The sequence below is a fragment of the Oscarella lobularis genome, chromosome 1, assembly GCF_947507565.1.
Source record: "Oscarella lobularis chromosome 1, ooOscLobu1.1, whole genome shotgun sequence".
Taxonomy (NCBI): domain Eukaryota; kingdom Metazoa; phylum Porifera; class Homoscleromorpha; order Homosclerophorida; family Oscarellidae; genus Oscarella; species Oscarella lobularis.
In genome coordinates, this window is record NC_089175.1 from 1665228 (window position 1) to 1684186 (window position 18959).

The 18959-nt window shown below is 50.2% G+C and overlaps 5 protein-coding genes across 7 annotated transcripts; 1 reads left to right on the top strand and 4 right to left on the bottom strand.

The window, feature by feature from the left end:
• Positions 1-127: 127 nt before the first annotated feature.
• On the bottom strand, positions 128-3292 carry LOC136192218 (uncharacterized). 2 transcript variants are annotated; one of them, XM_065980748.1, is made up of 14 exons: positions 2803-3292; positions 2685-2750; positions 2547-2630; positions 2415-2501; positions 2292-2363; positions 2163-2240; positions 2008-2097; positions 1779-1960; positions 1374-1725; positions 1181-1315; positions 965-1127; positions 756-912; positions 521-696; positions 128-468 (listed from the first exon to the last, which is right to left on the bottom strand). In XM_065980748.1, the coding sequence occupies exons 1-14, from the start codon at positions 3096-3098 to the stop codon at positions 235-237; spliced, it is 2172 nt and encodes a 723-aa protein (XP_065836820.1). In that variant the 5' UTR covers positions 3099-3292; the 3' UTR covers positions 128-234. The 2 variants fall into 2 exon arrangements, 1 of the variants encoding a protein (XP_065836820.1); XR_010671113.1 differs by having other exon boundaries at positions 330-468; positions 521-692.
• An 87-nt stretch (positions 3293-3379) lies between these two features.
• On the bottom strand, positions 3380-13481 carry LOC136192115 (protocadherin-16-like). The gene is made up of 2 exons (XM_065980633.1): positions 3697-13481; positions 3380-3644 (listed from the first exon to the last, which is right to left on the bottom strand). Exons 1-2 carry the CDS (start codon positions 13454-13456, stop codon positions 3496-3498), a joined length of 9909 nt encoding a protein of 3302 aa, XP_065836705.1. The 5' UTR covers positions 13457-13481; the 3' UTR covers positions 3380-3495.
• LOC136192401 (piRNA biogenesis protein EXD1-like) lies at positions 12647-15416 on the top strand. Its single transcript, XM_065980988.1, has 11 exons — positions 12647-13586; positions 13640-13761; positions 13814-13879; positions 13930-14138; positions 14199-14285; positions 14346-14453; positions 14504-14628; positions 14689-14782; positions 14833-14893; positions 14940-15064; positions 15115-15416. Exons 2-11 carry the CDS (start codon positions 13650-13652, stop codon positions 15178-15180), a joined length of 1053 nt encoding a protein of 350 aa, XP_065837060.1. The 5' UTR covers positions 12647-13586; positions 13640-13649; the 3' UTR covers positions 15181-15416.
• On the bottom strand, positions 15218-16406 carry LOC136192485 (ras-related protein Rab-38-like). Of its 2 annotated transcripts, none has more exons than XM_065981127.1 (7): positions 16280-16406; positions 16027-16221; positions 15903-15981; positions 15830-15852; positions 15629-15781; positions 15432-15581; positions 15218-15386 (listed from the first exon to the last, which is right to left on the bottom strand). In XM_065981127.1, exons 1-7 carry the CDS (start codon positions 16280-16282, stop codon positions 15354-15356), a joined length of 636 nt encoding a protein of 211 aa, XP_065837199.1. In that variant the 5' UTR covers positions 16283-16406; the 3' UTR covers positions 15218-15353. The 2 variants fall into 2 exon arrangements, with proteins under 2 accessions (XP_065837199.1, XP_065837191.1); XM_065981119.1 differs by having other exon boundaries at positions 16337-16384.
• A 64-nt stretch (positions 16407-16470) lies between these two features.
• LOC136192349 (uncharacterized) lies at positions 16471-18288 on the bottom strand. The gene is made up of 6 exons (XM_065980897.1): positions 17405-18288; positions 17228-17348; positions 17087-17178; positions 16946-17033; positions 16748-16892; positions 16471-16692 (listed from the first exon to the last, which is right to left on the bottom strand). Exons 1-6 carry the CDS (start codon positions 18275-18277, stop codon positions 16626-16628), a joined length of 1386 nt encoding a protein of 461 aa, XP_065836969.1. The 5' UTR covers positions 18278-18288; the 3' UTR covers positions 16471-16625.
• Positions 18289-18959: the final 671 nt, after the last annotated feature.

An 18959-nucleotide genomic window follows, 5' to 3' on the forward strand; every position in this document is an offset into this window, starting at 1 on the left:
CGTTTACTCCTCCAGTCGGCTCGTTCGGCTTCGGTTTCGTTCGAGAGCGCACGCATAGAGAGAGCGCGCGAAGGAGTGGCGCTTGGGATATATTGTGCTTGCGTGTTCGCGTGAATTCAATTGCAAGAAAGCAATCCAATGATCTAACAGAAACCAGAGCTACGTTGCATCTGACAGAAGTACGAAGAGTGCTTTGTAAGCCAGAGAAAACGTGTAGACAATAATTTATATGCTCTAGTTTGCTTCACTTGCTTCTTCCGTTTGGGCCAGAGCAGCCGTTGACGTAGACTCCGCTTCGTCTATGGAGACTTCTAGAAGATTGCCTTGCTCAAGGCGATTGATAACGTCGGTAAACTCCGGTCGCTTTTGGTAATCGTGCTGCCAGCACGTTACCATCAACTCCTTCAAGTCTTCCGGGCAAGTGGTAGGAATGATGGGACGATCGCCTTTCTTCACTTCAGCAGCAAGCTAAAGGAAAGGAAACGAGATCATAAAAAATAAAGTAAAACGATGCGCTGACCTCAAAAAGGTACGGAGTTTTCAAGTGGGAAAAGGGAGCCTCTGGGGCTCCAACAAACTCCCAAACAACGATGCCGAACGAATAGACGTCGGCTTTCTTGGTCAAGACAGGCGAATCTACCATCAGTTCCGGAGCCGTCCACAGAAGTGTACCCGGAAGTTTCGTATGAGTCCTATCTATAGAAAAATTGACTTAGAAATTCCTCTTCTACAGCAATGCTAATATTTTTCTTTGCCTTTCTTGAAATGATCGAGCATCTTGGCTACGCCGAAGTCGGCAACTTTGACGTTGAAGTCCCTATCGACCAGCAGATTGCCGCACTTGAGGTCTCTGTGAATGATAGGAGGGTTCTGGCAATGAAGGTGCGCCATTCCTCTGGCAGCATGAAGAAGCTAACAAAAAAGAAGAAATATTGTTTTTTTAAATTAGCGATTTCCACCGTACCATTCGTCTGATCCGATTCTGCTCTAACGGCTTGTAAGTACCCTTGCGAGGACGAAGGATGCTGGACACCGATTTTCTGGACATGTACTCGGTCACAATACACATGCTTCCTTCGTCCAAGCAAATTCCCATCAAGAGAACAATGTTGGGATGATGCAGTTGGCTATAAATATGACGCAGATAAAAAATCTATTTTGAACTAAGAGTAATACTTACCTCATAAGAAGAGCTTCTCTTCGGAATTCTTCCTTTTCGGCCTCGAGTAAATGCATACTTCGTAATTCTTTCAGGGCGACAATATCGGCATTCCACTTGGCCTTGTACACAAATCCAGATCCTCCTTCTCCTATTCTAAATAAGATAAGCAGATAATTAGCTTTGCTTTGCGTCGTCTCCACCTATTATTTACCTCTTCAACTTCGTCAAACTTCCGGGAGGAATAAAGAACGACTGCATAATATCGACTGAGTCTTCCGACGACGCAAGCCCTGACGATGCTTCTTCACTTTGACTAGTATCTCCTTTCTTGGTTTTCTTTCGGTTTCGTGACATGGTCGATTTAGCGTGCACCTTCACACTTTGCACGCTTTCCTCCAGAAGTCTGTCGCCTTCCCTCGAGCGACGACGGCGAGGCTGCGTCGGAGCAAAGGAACGACGCAATCTTCGTCTGCGAATGAAGACTATCCCGCTCGCCGTCAGGGCAACAGCAAGGGCGCCACCAACAGATCCAAGGATAGGTAGTAGTAGGTTGCTAGTGGGACCTGATAGAAAAAGAACTTATTTAGATACAACCGCTAAGTCTGCAATTAATTACATGGCATAGGAGAGTCTTCACACCAAGATTTTATTGTTTGGGGAGGCTGTAGATTATGGCATGTAGCTTCCGTATAACCTTCATCGGCCCAACTGTAAAACGAAGGTTGATCCGGATCCGCATCATTAGGACAAGTCCAAGAAAGAGAGCAGTTGCACACAAACTCATTACCTTTCAAACACCTAAACATTACATGTAAGTACCGAGTCTAGTCTATCTTGCAACAAACAATTTTTTAGCTGGCGCCTTTGATTGCTGAAAAACAGATCCAAGTTGTGAATTGGAAGAAATCGTTTGCAATTTGTTAAATTGCAAGCTCCTATACAAGCGGCAATGATCACATCTGATTACACGTTTTAGTGCCGTCTAAAGATCTAAACATACACAAAGTTGACATAGGAAGAGTTTTCCATTTGAAAGTCATAATCCCCAATGCTTGTCAACAGATTACGAGACAGATCGCTACATAACACAAGACGTCAATTTATTGTTCCTAAAAGAACATCTCGTTACATGTGTGATAAGACGCTAAGTTGGTAGAACGGTTGTTCACTCAATGAAGATAAATTATTATTTTTCAAACACCTAAGGAAGAGAGGATTAGCCAGCAAAATCAAAAGTACGCAAAGCACTAACAGCGTTGACAGGGAGCAGCTTCCCTCGTCGGTGTGGCGCAATACTTTCATCGTCTCCACAAAGTCCAGTGGATTGTCTTCAACGAGGCTAAAACAAGAATGAAAGACGTCACGAAATAGATAAGAATCGTACAGAAATTCAAGAGACGGCGCTTTATAGCAGAAGCTGTCGTGGGCGTTCGCGGTAAGACAAGTCAGACTGCAATTTTTCAAAATGCTGCAAAAACGTATTCAACGTATTTAACGACTACATTTCTTTTCATACACATACAGCTCTTGTAGCCCTGACCATAGAATTCCGCCGTCGAAAGTCTCTAAAGGACTGTTGTAAATCTCACTGCAAAGTACCTTGTAGAGAAACGATCGCGAAAAGAAAAGCCCACTCTTACAGCGTCTTGTAGGAATCGAGGTAAGAGAGCGACGAGAACATCGTTGGTGTGGTCGCAGTCAACCCGATGCAGATGATCCTACCATATTGGCGGTCAGAAGAGCAGCTGCATTTGTTCGGACATTTCGGATCGCCCCCTGGTTGAAAGTCTTCTGGAACATCATACATACAGCGATTAGCCAGTGAGTTCGTTTGCTCCTCTGCACAAGCGTCGTCGTCCGAGTCACTTGTGACCAATCCTCGACAACAACTCAAAACGATCAGCGCAGTTGCTACGACAATCTGGTGCCACCGCATCGCGTTTCACAAATGCTCGAGTGCACGCAGAATCCAGCTACTTTTGGGTCTCGGGTTCACGCAAACCCCGGCTACTATCGCATGTGGGAGGAAAGCGCTTTCGGGCCGACGGCGGGAAAACGAAATCATTCGCGTGACAACTCAGAACTACAAGTAAATTCCCCGACAAAAGCCAAAGTTTGGCAAACCATAAAGCTCTACCTAAGGCTCTGCACAACGGTATCTCATTCTCCGAAGTGACGTAAGTCACGTGCGAATGACGTAGAAGGGAGTACTTTCGCTTTCAAAACTAACAATGCAGCTATAATTATAGGCCAATACTAACTAAACTACGAAGAAGAACCAGAAATCAAATAATAAAGAGAAACAAAATCAGCTATCCCGAAATCTTCACCCCCTAACGCCTACTTGACAGAGACGAATGACTTTGAGTCAGACTCGGCGAACCCTTTCGAGACGCCGTCGGCGACATTGAAATCGGCGACAGATTCGACGGTGCCGGCGTCTCGTTAGGAGTCGTCGCTAACGACGAAGACACCGAAACGCCTAGTATAAAAATTAGAAATTGCGCCTCCGAAAAAAAAAAACAGAAACGTACCTGGAGATATACAAGGTGACAGCCCATTGTTACGCAGCGCTTTATTAGCCGGACGAGAACGATTCGCAGCCGGAGGTAAACCCGACCGTCGTCCATGCGCTGTCATAGGCGAATTCTGATAAAAACGCGCCGGATGATGCGGCGAATACGATCCGTTAACGTTTGGTCGTACGGGAGCTGGACCGGGCGGCGGCGGCATGACGGCGGCGGCAGCAGCGGCATTTCGCCCTCGCGTCACGTCGCCGAAGTAACCGCCGTGGTCGTACTCGGGTCGATAAAAGAACGCATTATCGTCGTCGGTAGCGAGACTGAACGAATCGGCGACGGACGGCGTCATCGTCATGCTATCCGACGTCCCTTCGTACGTGAACGTTCGCGTGCCGTCGATCATCGCGTCGTCCTCGTCGGCGTCGGCTTCGGCGAGTTTGCTATGAAGCATGTTCTGCACTTCCAAGCCGACTTCGGCCTCGCCGCCGCCTTGGATATTAAAATCGTGCATGCTCTCGCGACTGCTATTGAGTCCGAGCGCGTCGAGACCGCGCATGATGAGACGCGTGTCGGGCGTCGCCGACGGCTTGAGGAGGCTGAAGCCCGACCCGGCTTCGGACACGTCCGTGCGCGTTTCCGAGACGGTGCGCGATTGGGGCGTCGACATCGTGAAATCCTTGTGCATGGCGCTCACGCTCGCGTCGCTCTCGCTCGGCAAGAAGCGATGTTTCTCGTCCGGCGCCGAGCTCTCGTCGCTGTCCTCGCGACGATGCTTTCCCGCCGCCGATGGCAGGACCAAACTGTTGCGCGGACTCGCGCTGCCCATGGGAAGAAGTTTGTCGTTGCTGCGCGTTCGCGCGTGTCCGTTTGTGATGACTAGGCCGCTGCTGTGACTGCCGACGGCGCTGCTGCTGCTCTTCTCGTTCACCGCCTCGTCGATGCCGACTTCTCGACTGCGACTGCTCGCATAGCTGAATTCGCTCACCGCGGACGCATTCGTCGTCATGAAAATAATCTCGTTCTTTTTCGGATTCACGTCGTACTTGTTCCGCCGTCGTCGTCGTCGCCACAAGAAGAACACGACAAGAAAAATCAGGACAAGAACAAGAATACCGACGAGTGCGCCGATGATGGAAGGCACGGGGCTACTCGACGACGACGTAACGGTTGCCGCTATCGGCTTGATAACAACTTGAGCCGTCGCCGTCATAGGAGACGGTCCTTTGTCTTTCGCTGCGACGATGAGACTCGTGTAATCAGTCCCTTCAGACGCTCGTCTTCTCCGTTTTCTGTTTTCCGCCACGCTCTCGCCGTTGTCCGTTTCCGGAATCAGAGAATCGTTGTATACGATGTGACCTTCGGACGAAACCGTCAACATCTGGAGACCCAATCCACGCGCTTTCTTCTCGTTCTCCTCGTCCAGGAAGAAATAAACCAAATCGCCGTCGACGCCGGAGTCGCCGTCGTTCGCCGACACGACGCCGACGACATCATTCGTTTTGAGATCCCTTTTCATGTCGAATTCAAACGACGATTTCGCAAAGACGGGCCGCTGTTCATTCACCGGCGTCACATCGATGACGACCGTTGCCGTCGACGAACGTGGCACAGTCGCGTTATCCGTCGCAATGACGTGGAAAACGAGTCGTTTGTCTTTTTCGTAATCGGGAGAAATCGTCAGAGTAATCGAGCCGTCTTTGTCGATAGCGAAATAGTCCGTGTCTTTGATGGAATAAATCACTTGGCTTTTGTCGCTATCTTGAGCCTCGACCGTCAAGACGTGAATGCCCAATTGGCTATTTTCCGGAACGCGGCTGTGATATTGCGACTCGGTAAAAACGGGCGCCTCGCCGTTGAAATCCAAGACGGTTATGACGACGGGCACTTCGGCGCGCGACGACGACCTGACGTCCTGGGCGACGACAGTCAAGTCGTATCGGCGACGATTCGCGAAATTAAGAGACGCTTGCGTCTTGATTTGACCGTTCGAGCTATCGATCGAAAAATCGCCGCTCGGATCCCTGAGACTGTACGAAACGGACGACGACGGCAACGATGAGCCGCCCGTTTCCGTGACGGCGTGCACGCGAACGACGTCCGTGTTAAGCGGCGCCGTTTCGTTGATCGATGCCGCGTAGCGGATTTCTTGAAAGACGACTCGTCGCTCGGAAACGACGTATAAGTACACGATTGTCTCGTTGGAAAAACTGCCCGGTATCGTGCCCAAATCGGCGACGCGTACGCGAAGGACGTAGGCTTGCGCCAGAGTGAGACCCGATCCGAAATATTCGATGTTACCCGTTGACGATTGAACGGCGAAAATCGCCGTCCCGTTACCGCCGATCGCACGATAATTCAACTGACCGTTTTCGCCTTTATCGAGATCCGTCGCCGTCACGGCACCGACGGTCGAACCCGCTTTTACGTTGGCGGCGACGTCGAGCGCGTACGACGTCTTCGCGAACGCCGGAACGTGATCGTTGACGTCGTCGACGGTCACCGTCACCGTCGCGAGCGACGATTGTTTTTTCGACTGACCCATGTCGTAAGCGATGACGGTCGCCACGTAGTCGTTCGTTTGTCCAAACACATACACGATCGATTTGTTTACTCGAAGTACTCCCGTCGTCGAATCGATGGCGAATCGATTGTCGAGTTCGTCTTGAAGACGATAGCGCACTTCGCCGTTCGCGCCCGAGTCGGCGTCCGTCGCGTTGATGTCGACGATCGGAGTTCCAGTCGATTGTCGTTCGCGCATCGAAACCGAGTAGAATAATTGATCGAATACCGGCGCGTTGTCGTTGACGTCGGTTAGATGAACGAAGAACGTCGTCGTCGTTGTGAACACCGTGTCAGTGACGCCGACGGTGAGAGGATAGACGGCGCGTTTTTCGTAGTCGAGAGAATTTCGCAGCGTGATCTTTCCCGTTTGCGATTCGATGGAGAACTTGTTATCAGAGCCGCCTTGAAAGAAGAACAGCAGATCGGACGTGACGTCGTCGTCGCGAGCGGACACCGAAGCGATGAGCGTGCCCTTGGGAGCATCTTCGGCGACGGAGACGTTCTTTAATGGATATAACGTCGGCTTGTTATCGTTCTCGTCCGATATTCGTATCTGTATTGTCGCCGATCCGCTGCCGCCTTGGAGTAGATCGACGGCGGAGACGACGACGTCGTACGACTGCTTTCCCTCGGCGTCGAAAACGGCGTTCGTGCGTAGTTCGCCGCTCGTCTCGTCGATTGTGAAATATTGCGAATCGGCTTGATTTTCCAAATGATAGCTGATTTTCTGCGCATTGCACTCGGCGAAAGTGAGAAACGGACTGCATGCCGTCACCGTCAACACGGAACTATTCACCGGCAAATTCTCCAGAACCTGCCCGTCGCGCGGACTGATGAACTTCGCCAAATCGCTATCGACGGGCGTCACGTTGACGAACACGTGCATGAAGGCAACGAGCGCCACCGACTCTTTCGCTTCGACGGTCAAATCGTAGTAGTTCTCCGACGCCGCGTCCAACGATTTCGCCAGCGTCAAACGTCCTGTGTCGGGCGTTATGGCAAATCGTCCCTGCGCGTTTCCCGCGCTGATTCCGTACCGAAGCGTCGCCGACGATCGGTCGCTCACCGCTTCGACTTGAACCACGCGAAAGGTGACGCCGGAATTCTCCAGGAGCGTTCGACGCACGAGCGGCTGAAGAAAACGCGGCGGAAGTTGCCGAATCGCCGGATCGATGACGGCGACGCTCACGTTGGCGCGCGAAGCGAGCGGCGGCACTCCCTCGTCTTCGGCGACGACAGCGAACATGTATGTTCGACCCGCTTGGAGTCCAGAAGTCGTCGTAATTAAACCCGTAACCGAATCGATTTGAAATTCCGACAGTCGACCGACGATTCGATACGAAACCGTGCCGTTTATTCCGCCGTCTGCGTCGACGGCGTACGTCTGCACGACAGAAGTCCCGCTTGAAGCCTGACTGGATATTTCGACGTTGTAGACGGATTGAGCAAATGCTGGAGAATTGTCGTTCAAGTCTAATATTTGCACTTGCACGGGCGCGTACGCCGACTTTCCGCCGGCGACGATTTCCGACGCCCTAACGCCGAATACGTACGACGCTTTCTTTTCGCGATCTAACGCGGCGTTGGAACGTATGACGCCTGTCCCGGCGTCGATGGAAAAAACGCCGTCCGCTCCTTCAATGCTGTACTGAACGTCGCCGTAGATTCCGAGATCATCATCTCGTGCCGTCACTTTAACGAGTCGAGTTCCCTTCGGCGACATCTCGCGTATGGACGTCGTGTAGCGCGGCTGTTCAAATCGCGGCGAATTGTCGTTGACATTGAGAACGTTTACGTCGACGCGAACGACGGCTTTTTGACTGGGATCCGACGTCGGATACGCTTCAACGTACAAGACGTACGACGAAATCTTCTCGAAGTCAAATGATTGACGAGCTAGTATTTCTCCCGTAGGCATCACGAAAAACGCGTTCGGCTGAGACGAATTCTGTATTTTGTACTGCACCGATCGACCGGCGACGTCGTTCGCATTCACAAACCCCACCGTCGTGTTCGCTGGAAGATTTTCGGTGATATTGAAAAGATAGGAGCTTTGTTGGAAGTCGGGCGGCTGCCTGGGAACGAGTACGTCCACCGTGACGTCTACCGTTGTACCAAGTCGAGGCAATCCGTTGTCTTCACCGCGGATAACCAAGTTGAACTGGCCGGGACTCGTCGCGGTTTTCTGCAGGGAAACGTGACCCGTGCGGTTATTGATGCTAAACAAATTGCCGCTATTTCCTCCAGATATCGAATACGTCACCGTGCCGTTTGGCCCGAGATCGTCGTCGATGGCATTTAGACGTATGACGGGCGTTCCAGCGCCGTCGCCCTGGGTAACGTTCGCCGTAAAATGATTTCGTCCGAAATCGGGACGATTGTCGTTCACGTCCAAGACGATCACGCGGAGATCGACGACGCCGATGCGCGGCGGCGTTCCGCCGTCCGACGCTTGTATCGTGAGCCAATACGACGATATTATTTCGCGATCGAGAGAACGCTTGAGCTGGAGTCGGCCCGACAGGGCGTTCAGTTTAAATCGATCGCCGACGTTGCCGTCGATGAGCGAATAAGTCAGCGATCGACCCGTCGCGCTCGTTGCCGAGACGACGAGCAGTTCGCTGTCCGTCGGCGCGTCTTCAACGATTCGCGTCTGATTGGCGTTCGTGAATCGAACGGGGTCATTCGGCGCCGAAACGACGTTCACGGTCAGAATCGCCGTCGAGTTGAGTCGCGACGACTCGGGAATCGCTTGATCCTTGGCCATGATCGTCAAAGTGAATTTCGCATTGTTGAAGTCGGTGGATTGAACTTGAACGAGACCGCTTGTCCGATCGATGCTGAATAGCATCGATTTTCCGGGTGCCGGAGCGGGATCTTGTTGATGAATTGAGAAGAAAACGCGACCGTTTGCTCCCGTATCCACGTCAGTCGCGGCGACCTTGTAAATCGACGTGTGCACGGGCACGTCGTCGAAGACGCTCTCCGATTGGGGAAGGTTCTCGAATTTGGGCTGATGATCATTAGCGTCGGCGATTTTCACGTTCACTTGAATCGACGCCGTGCGCGGATTCACGGGCGACTGATCCTGCGCGTGAAGAACGAGCGTATACGCCTTCAACGTTTCGAAGTCAAGCTGTCTGACGTTGCGTAGAACGCCCGTCTTCGAGTCAATGGTGAAGTGCGAGTTGAGATTTCCACTCGCTATGCTGTAGACGACGTCCGCGTTCGAGCCGTTATCTCTATCCGTCGCGACGAAACGAGCCAATTCGCTTCGAAGCGCCACCGCTTCCGATATCGTCAAATTGACGACGGACGCGTTGAGAAACGTCGGCGAGTTATCGTTCACGTCGCCGACGACGACCGTCACCGACGTCCAACTGCGTCGCGGCGACGGCGAACCGCCGTCGCTCGCCGTCACGTTGAGAACGTAGACGGGCGTCGTTTCGCGATCGAGCGATTCGCGAAGGATAACGCTTCCGATGAAAGGATCGATTGAGAACGCGTCGTCGTTGCCGAGTGGAGTCGTCGAAGCGATTGCGTACGTCAGATTGGCGTTCGATCCCGCGTCGGGATCGGTTGCCGATACGATGCCGAAGCTGTCGTTCACCGCGGCGCTTTCCCAAACCCATAGCGACTTGGGGCTCTTGGGGTCGAACGTGGGACTGTTATCGTTGACGTCGAGGATGTTCACCGTGACGACGGCGCTCGTCGATCGCGACGGGACGCCGCCGTCCGACACGACGACCTCGAGAATGTAAATTGACGTCGTTTCGCGATCTATATTCGCTGTCGTCGTAATGACGCCCGTGCGCGAGGAGATGACGAACTCGGACGACGGCTTCGTCCACTCGTACTTGAGCAAGCCGTTTCGACCGGAATCCGCGTCTGTGGCGTTGACTTTCCCGACTCGATAACCGATGCCGACGTTTTCGAAGAATCCAAAAACGACGTCTTGATCGTGCGAGAAAATCGGGCTATTATCGTTGACGTCAACAACGGAGACGAAAACCGAGACGGGCGCGCTTCTCGCCGTCGGCGATCCTCGATCGCTAGCGATCACATCGAAGCTGTAATTCCGCTCTTTCTCCGCATCGAGACGTCGAGAGACGACGATCTCGCCGTCGGATCGAACGTCGAATGGAAGTCCGGACGGACTCAGCGTGTAGAAAATATCGCCATTCTCACCCGAGTCTTTATCCGACGCCGAGACGTGCACGACGCTGGCGAGCAGAGTCGCGTTCTCCAGCACGCTGGCGCTATACTTCAAACGCGCGAACACGGGGCTGTGATCGTTCACGTCCACGACGGAAATTACGAGGTCGACCGTCGTTTTCCTAGCCGGATTTCCGCCGTCTGTCGCTGTCACGTTAATCGCCGTCTCCTTCATCGTTTCGTAGTCGAGCGACTGAAGCGACGTCACCATACCCGTACGAGAATTGATAGCGAAAGTATTTGGAATGCGTGACGTCATAGTATACGTCAAAATTCCGTTCGCTCCCGCGTCTAAATCGGTCGCATTGACGTCGGCGATAGGCGTGCCGTGCGGCAAATTTTCGGGGACGCTGATCGCGTCGCCCGACGCGTAGCCGAACACGGGCGAATTATCATTGGCATCTTCAACACTAACATTGACGGGAACCGTTGCGAAGAGAATGTGAGCTCCGCAGCAGCGCGCCTGAACGCTGAGTTCAATCCAAGGCGTTTTCTCCCTATCGACGGTCTTCGCCAGCACGATCTCTCCAGAAGTGAGTCCGATTCGAAATATCCCGTTCGGATCGCCGAAAACGATGACGTATTCCATCGTCCCGTTGAGACCGAAGTCCTGATTGACGGCGCGAACGACGCCGAGACGCGTTCCCGTCGTCGCCGTCTCGTTCACGACGAAACCGTACGTCGAATTATCGAATAAGGGCGGTTTGTCTATGACATTAGCGACGGTGATTCGAACGGTGGCGTTTTGTTTAGACGCGCGTCCGTCCGAGTCTTCGGCGCCAATTACGAGCAGATGGACGTGCTTCTCCTCGCTGTCGAGCGTCCGCTTCAAAGCGACGGCGCCCGTGCGCGCGTTCACGTCGAAATTCCCGCCCTCGTTGCCGGCGAGGATGCGATAGCGAACGCCGGGATTCGCGTCCTCGTCGTCGGCGTGCACGCGCGTGCACTCGTGCCCGACGCTCGCGTTCTCGTACACGTAACAGTCGTAGTCGATGGGATAGAAGACGGGCAGATTGTCGTTGACATCTTCCACTGACACGACTAGAGAGACGATCGTTTCGAGTTGAGAATTTCCAGAGTCAGCTGCTTTGACTCTGCCGGCGTATTCAGCTTTTGTTTCCCTATCTAACGTCTTGTCAAGAGTCAGTTTTCCAGACGCCGAGTTGAGAGATATGATCCCAGCGAATTCGTTTCCCACGAACGAATAGGTCACTTTACCCGCGTCGCCGGCGTCGGCATCCGTCGCCGTCAGCGTAGCGATGACCGTTCCCGGCGCGAGTGTTTCGCTCGCGTTGATTCGATAGTCGCCGCTAGACGAAACACCGTCAAATTTCGGCGCATTGTCGTTGACGTCGTCAATGGTTATCGTCACCGTAATCGCGTTCGATTCCAAAGGCGGACTTCCCTTATCGCCGGCGACGATCTTCAGTGAAACGACGTCAATTAGCTCTCGATCCAAACTCTTATTCGTTTTTACGACACCGGACGAATCGACGCTAAACCAATCGCCGAACGGTTGCCCGTCCGGTATAAAATACACGACTTCCCCGTTCATTCCTTCGTCGGGATCGTCAGCGCTCACGCTCGTCACGACGGTGCCGGGGCGCGCCGATTCGCTGACCGATCCGGCGAAAGGGCCCCCGACGAAACTGGGCGCATTATCGTTGACATCTCGAACGGTAACGTCGACCGACCACGTGCTCGACTGGCCACCCTGATCGGACGCATTGACAGTCAATCGATAGCGATTCCGAGTCTCGCGATCCAAATCCTTAGCGATTTTGAGAAGATAGAAATCGCTGCCCTGATGCTGCACAATAAAATCTCCAAATCCTCCCATCAATTTGACGCTGACGACGTCGTTCGGATCCCCGTCCTTTATAGTCAATCCGCTAACAAACGCTCGACCAGGACCCTCGTCGAATGCCGTCGTCAAGGGAATGACCGGATTGAGATCGATCGTCGGTCGATTGTCATTCACGTCCGTCACGTGAACATTGACGACGGCCGAATCCTGAAACTTCCCATCCCAAACGCGAACAGCCAACGATATACGTCGAGTCGAGAACTCGTGATCGAGCGACTTCTGCAAAGTAATTCGCCCCGAAACGGCGTCAATCCGAAAGAAATCCGCGGTCGCCGCGCCGCCAATATACGTCGGCGGAATCGTATGCCGCGCGACGATTTCATACGTCAATACGGGATTCTCGTCGACGTCAGTCGCCCGTACGACCTTGACGACATCGCCCGGCTGACTATTTTCCGGCACGGAAACACTCGTCGACGAATAATTAAACTCGGGCGGATTATCGTTGACGTCACCAACGGTGATATTCCAGAGTAGAGTCGCCGAACGCGGATTCGTCGCGACGCCTTCGTACGCCTCGATTTCGAGTTGATAATAGCCCACCGTTTCGCGATCGAGACTTCGCACGAGTTCGACCCATATTCGGAGTTGGTGGGCGCCGAGGCGACTATAGCGCAAGTCGAAACGATTCGTCGGATCGCCGTCGATGAGTTTCGCGTACGTGACCGTATTCGTTCCGATGTCGGCGTCGTAGGCGCTCGGCGAGAAGATCGTCTTGCCTATGGCCGCGTTTTCGTCGATCGTTTTATTCGTCGGATCGATTTCGGGAAATGTTGGTTCGTTGTCGTTTTTGTCGAGCACCGTTACGGTGATCGTCTTCTGTTTGGGACCCGGTGTGCATATGACGCGGAAGACGAGGTCGTTTGTGTTGTTCAGCGCTTCGCGATCGATTGGCGCGTTCGGTTTTGTCGTTATGACGCCGTTCGCGTCGATTTCGAAGTGCGCCGCGACGAACGGGGGCGAATCGGCGGCGAAATTGCACAACAACGAGCCCACGTCGTCGAATTCCGCTTGGAGGTCGATGACGAGGCGTTTCGACGTGATGCCTTCGTCGAGCGATACGGACGCCTGTTGCTTCGCGTCGCACGCGACGACGAGCGCGAGAAGCGCGCCCAAAACGACGTGCATCTCGTACCCCGCGCGTCGATCGGTAAAATGACTGATGTGGCGCGAGCGTTCCCCGAGGGAGTCACGCGGCGTCACCGTGGGCATTCTTCGGCGAAGATCAAAGTCGCGACTGTCACGCCTGCCCAAACAAGTTCCGCCCCCATCCCCCTCGCGTGTCTGAGTTGATATCCGTTTCTGCTGCAGGGTCGTGGGGATGGATCGTGTGGGCGATGGAGATTTCGTCCGGGTTCGAGTGCTCGACGGAACGTACGAGGGCGCCGTATTATCGTGTCATCGACCCACCCAACAATTGACTATGCAGCGAGGTAAGCAGAGCCGACAAACCCATAAATTATTAGGAATGCTAATATCTCGCAGTCAAGGACGTCGAAACTGGAAGGATGCACGCGCGAATGACATTCCACTGGACGGAAATAACAAAAAGTTCTCAGAATTCAATAGTTAATTAATTTGTTTTCATGGAATATTGTTAGTTGAGGTTTTGGAGCGTGCCAATAAGGAGATGCCGTGTGCCACTAAAGAAACATCCTCTAAGGAGGGAGTTCCTGTTGCGGCTTCTCCTGTAAAAACACCGCCGTCCAAACAGGCTTCCCATAGCCGGAGGAGATCCGGAGGAGCTACGACTACCACTGGCAGTGTTCACTACGACTTAGTGAAGACTAAGGAGAAATTTGAGAAAATGGCAATTTTTCTTCTAAAGATTTGTGAAAAGAGGTTGCATAATTTTGATTAATTAATTAAGGTTGCCTGTGTGAGGCAGTTTAAAATCATTGGCTTGGGTCTGGAGGGCATTAATTTAGGGAAAGCTGGTATGGTCACCATAATACAGGTACGTTAGTATATAGACCCACACTACTAATGTACTGAGTAGTGGCTTGTGTGTGCCTAGATAAGCTGCAGCGTTCAGACTTACATTGTTGATTTCCAAGCAATAGGACGGTATTGTTTTGAGCACGCTGCTTTTGTCGACATGCTTCAGAGTGATCAATACCTAAAGGTTAATATTAGCAGTTATGCACATGTACGTAATTATTGCTCCTGCCTTAGGTCATTCATGACAGTCGTAACGTATCTGCCGCACTTTTCAATTTTAAAATACGACTTGAAAATGTATTTGACACGCAGGTGGCAGATTTTGTTATTAGACGAAATACCCATAAAAAAGTGCCACGGTAAATAGAAATCTTTTATGTCATTATTTCAAGCTCACCTGACCTGGAGATTTTTTTTAGTTTTATTAGCGGTCTAGGTGATTGCCTGATGAGATACCTCAAAATGACCGAAGAACAAGTTGATTTCCACAAGTATGCTCACCAGTGCCTCAAGGTCAGTCTATACAATATTATTGTTTCAGAAAGTAATTAAATTGTGTCTAGTCTAATTTCAAAGTGTGGTCAATTCGTCCTATCAGCGTTGAGTTATTGGACGCAGCAGCTAAGGGAAGAACTACTTTAGTGAATGCTCGTTTCTTATCTTTGCCTGCAGGACGTTCTCTACTTGCCTGCGCTACACCAGGCAATGATGAAGGCTCATTTCAGTGACTTCACTCGAGGATTCCAAGTGTATCTTGAAGCTGGAAGATCAGTTTCAAGGCCAAAATGTTCATCAGTATGTGGTGTGTATACAGGCAAACTAAAGTTTATCATCAATTGTTTTAGGGTGTAATGCCTCAGCTCAAGGATCTCTATTCTTTTGAGTGCTGCTGTGAACAAAAAGACTGCTGAAAAGAAGCAAAGAGAACTAGATGATGGGTGACAGTAGTGCGGGTTTGAGAGCAAACTTATGGAAAAGGTTTCTACCTTCAATTATAGGAATGTCGTTCTACAAATCCTAATGTGTACTGTATTTGCATCAAAGTATCAAAGCTCTTTACGAATCAAATACGTACGCATTCCTTTTAGCCTTTCATTAAATCGTCATTTTCCATTATCTAGACAGCAAAAAGTAGTGCAGAAATAAAATTGACATTGTTTACTTTTGTGAGAAGTCGTTTAGCTGCCTCATCAATATTGATATTTTCTTTAGCTGATGTTTTGAACCAGTCAACGTAGCCCTTCTCACGGCAATACTCGTCCATTTGCTGCTCGTCGTGTACAAAATGCTTGTGAGGTTGATCAACATCACACTAAGAAATACCACGTATAGTTATCCACAGCAGTTGCCTGTTGCTACCTTATTGGCTAGGAGAACACAAGGAATGGCTTTTCCGCAGAGCAACGTCACTTCGCTATCCAAATGATTTTTCCATTCCTCCGCAACGCTAAGAGTGCTTTCTTGCGTGACGTCAAAAACAACAAATGCTCCAACCGCATTTTTAAAGTACAGCTGTCCCCAAAAAGACTGTCGTAATTTATCAAGGTGAAAACTCTATACCTTAGTCATGTTTCCATATAACCCTATCAAAACAGAATTACATCAATATCGTTGCGACGTTTTTGCGTTGCACCGTTGATCGCGATTTCCCACAATTGAAGGCGAATAAGCGTACTTTCATTCCAATTGAGCACTTTCAGTGCAAAGTCGGACTACGAGCAACATTGGGAACGCCTACATATGCGATCATTGCACACCGTTGCTCTGGTATTCGGCGAATAGCACTTGTGGACGTAGCGCTTGACAATGTTTGTTCTGCCAACGCCAATATCGCCAATAACGACCACTTTGTACATGCGCTCCTTCTTTTGAGACTTTGCACTGTCTGTCGTACGAATCGAATCAGCTTGTGGCTGCCCCCATTGAGAAATTGGCTGCAACTCCACACCAGCCTTTAGTGCAGTTGAAGTCAGAGTGCTTACTAATTTCGAATTTAGTCATTTACTGTACCATTCGCCTCCGCCCACAATTTCCCGAATACGTTTCCCGTATAGGCTACCTTCTTACTTGTCTGCAAGACGTCCCTGTGCTACACCAGGGAATGACGAAGGTCATCCGTGCACGGCCAAGTTCTTTTTCAGTAGAAATTGTTTTACCAATTGATTTGATATGTTAAAATTTTTTTGCGGCACTCAAACAGACTGTGAACAAAAAAAGACTGTTAATTGAAATAGGAGAAAAGAATTAGACAAGTGTGTCAAATATGTGCGTCTTCGATTGACTAACGAGAGGGTTTCTACTCCCAATATTTTGGTGGAACTGAGTCCGACGTTGAGCATGACTTCGGAGGGTCTGTTCAGTGGTACAGATAGATAGTAGGGCCATCATTTTCTAAATGGTCTCCTGCAACGATACTTGTTTCCCTACACAAAAGAAAAAACTAGTATGTAGCAAAATTATTTACTGCTGCTGCCGTACGGCTTCCATTCGTTCTGAGACAACTTTTTGTCAATGTCTTTACCAATCCTACTGCTTAGGGTCTTCGCTTGTTCATAGCCAACTATCACTATGCAGTGGCCCTTTCGAAAACGTTTTGTTAACACTGAAAAAGCACTGTCCACGTCTAAATCCAAAAAAAAGAGAGAGACTTTCGTTACAAAGACGGCTTGAGCAAACCTCTGTTGTCATTTGATTTGTCTTCCAACGTGATCAGAAATACAAGCGACTTTTTGTTTTCACAAAACTCCTCAAGGACTGCATTCGGCTACAACACTACGTAGAAGAAGAAACACGCATTTTATGTTCAAGAAGACGTACCTCTTCCGCTTGGTAAGCAGCTTCGGCCATGTTGCAAAAGGTCACATTTTTAGGTAGTCCTTCGTATGTCCAATCCCTTTCAAAGTTAACCACTATTATAAAGGCATTAAAAACAGTGCAACCAGATGCCAAAGCACATACCACATCTGTCACAAAACACCGATTCAAGCATATCTCTTCTTGTAGAGTAAAACAGATGAACGCAAGAGGGCTTTACGTTACGTAAACTACTACCAGTAGCATTTCGATACATTCGCATAATCTAAATAGCCGGTTCACAAATTATTCTGCAGTGGGCACACTAAGATTATAGCATGCCTGAGTGTCAACATCTTGTAGCTCCGTCAGAATTTGCACTAACACATGCCCTAGCCCAGAATTCGAATTACAAACCAGCAGCAGCAAAAGCTGCATATCATCTCGAATAGCAGCGCACAATGATGGAGATACATCTCTATACGAAACGTCCTTCCTGGGCAAAAGCTTCAGCATCCAAAGAAGACCCCACAGAGTACCCAGCGCTCCGGCAACTAAAACAGCAAAATTGGCCCGTCTCAACGTTTCCAACGACGACCCGCTGGGATAGACGCATCCCACGGTGAAACTCAGTCGCGGTCCGGTCAACGTTTCAACGTCGCAGCTAAACTTAGAGACGATTTCTCTTGTAGAGCGAAAGTAAAGTCCAAAAAACACACCGCCTCCAATCGTTACGAGAAGTTGAAAGACAAGTTTGACGGCGTAGCCAATCGTCACCTTACGTGAGGTCTCGAATTTCTTTCGGAGCGAATCGACTATTTGCAGCGCTTTTCGGCTAAATCTTTTCGTTTGGAGATCTCGACGAAGATCTATTGACTTGGTATCGGTGAAAAAATGAGTGAGCTTGGCAGTGAAAGCGCGATTCCACACGAATGATGGAAGATAAAGGAGAATTCCTTGAATTGCTAAGGAGCGCGGGAGCCAGTCGACTGCGCTCAGGTGCTCACTAAAGCACCAGTTGTTCGCGTATTGGGCTTGGGCTGACGAGACGTTATTAGGTGGGTAGCAAGCAAGACCGGGCGAAAATAGTCCGCCTCCCAGAGATACGACCGAAAGTACGCCAGAGACGATGGACACGTATTGAACGACAACGTCCCAGTGGTGATCGTTGTAGAGTTCGTTCGACGACTGTAGAGAGCGGTACACTTCCTGCATTGTTTTTTAGGCATCCGGGGCTTGTACGGATTCCGGAAGACAGGTGTCTGGTGAGGGTGAGGTGAGAGCAGAGGTGAGAAGCCTACTAGCATTCGCGTGAGTCCCTGAGCAAGCTGTAAAGAAAGAGACATTCGATTGGACTACTCAACGTTTGTTTTCCTCCACCAATTTCCAAGCCATTGTTACTCGAAGCGAGTACCCCACTGAGCTGGTGAACAGGTCTGAAACGAGCTCGAATATTGCTGAGCTCATGCAACGAGACGACATATCCGGAGAGAATAATCACTCCGCCAAGATTCTACAATAAAAATATTTAAATATACATTTTTCGAATAAAAATCTCACCAAATTACCAAATTAGACGGCGGCACAGTATCATATTTAGTGTACATATCACTCAAAAGAGAAAACTACAGAATGTCTTTATTTGGACTCACAATCGTAACGTATCTGCCGCACTTTTTAATTTTAAAATACGATTTTAAAAATGTATTCGACACGCAGGTGGCAGATTTTGTTATTAGACAAAATACCCATAAAAAAAGTGCCACGGTAAAGAGATATCTTTTATGTCAATTCTTTCGAACTCGGCAGAAGAGTTTTCTTTAGTTTTGTTAGCGGTCTAGGTGATTGCCTGATGAGATACCTCAAAATGACCAAAGAACAGGTCGATTTCCACAAA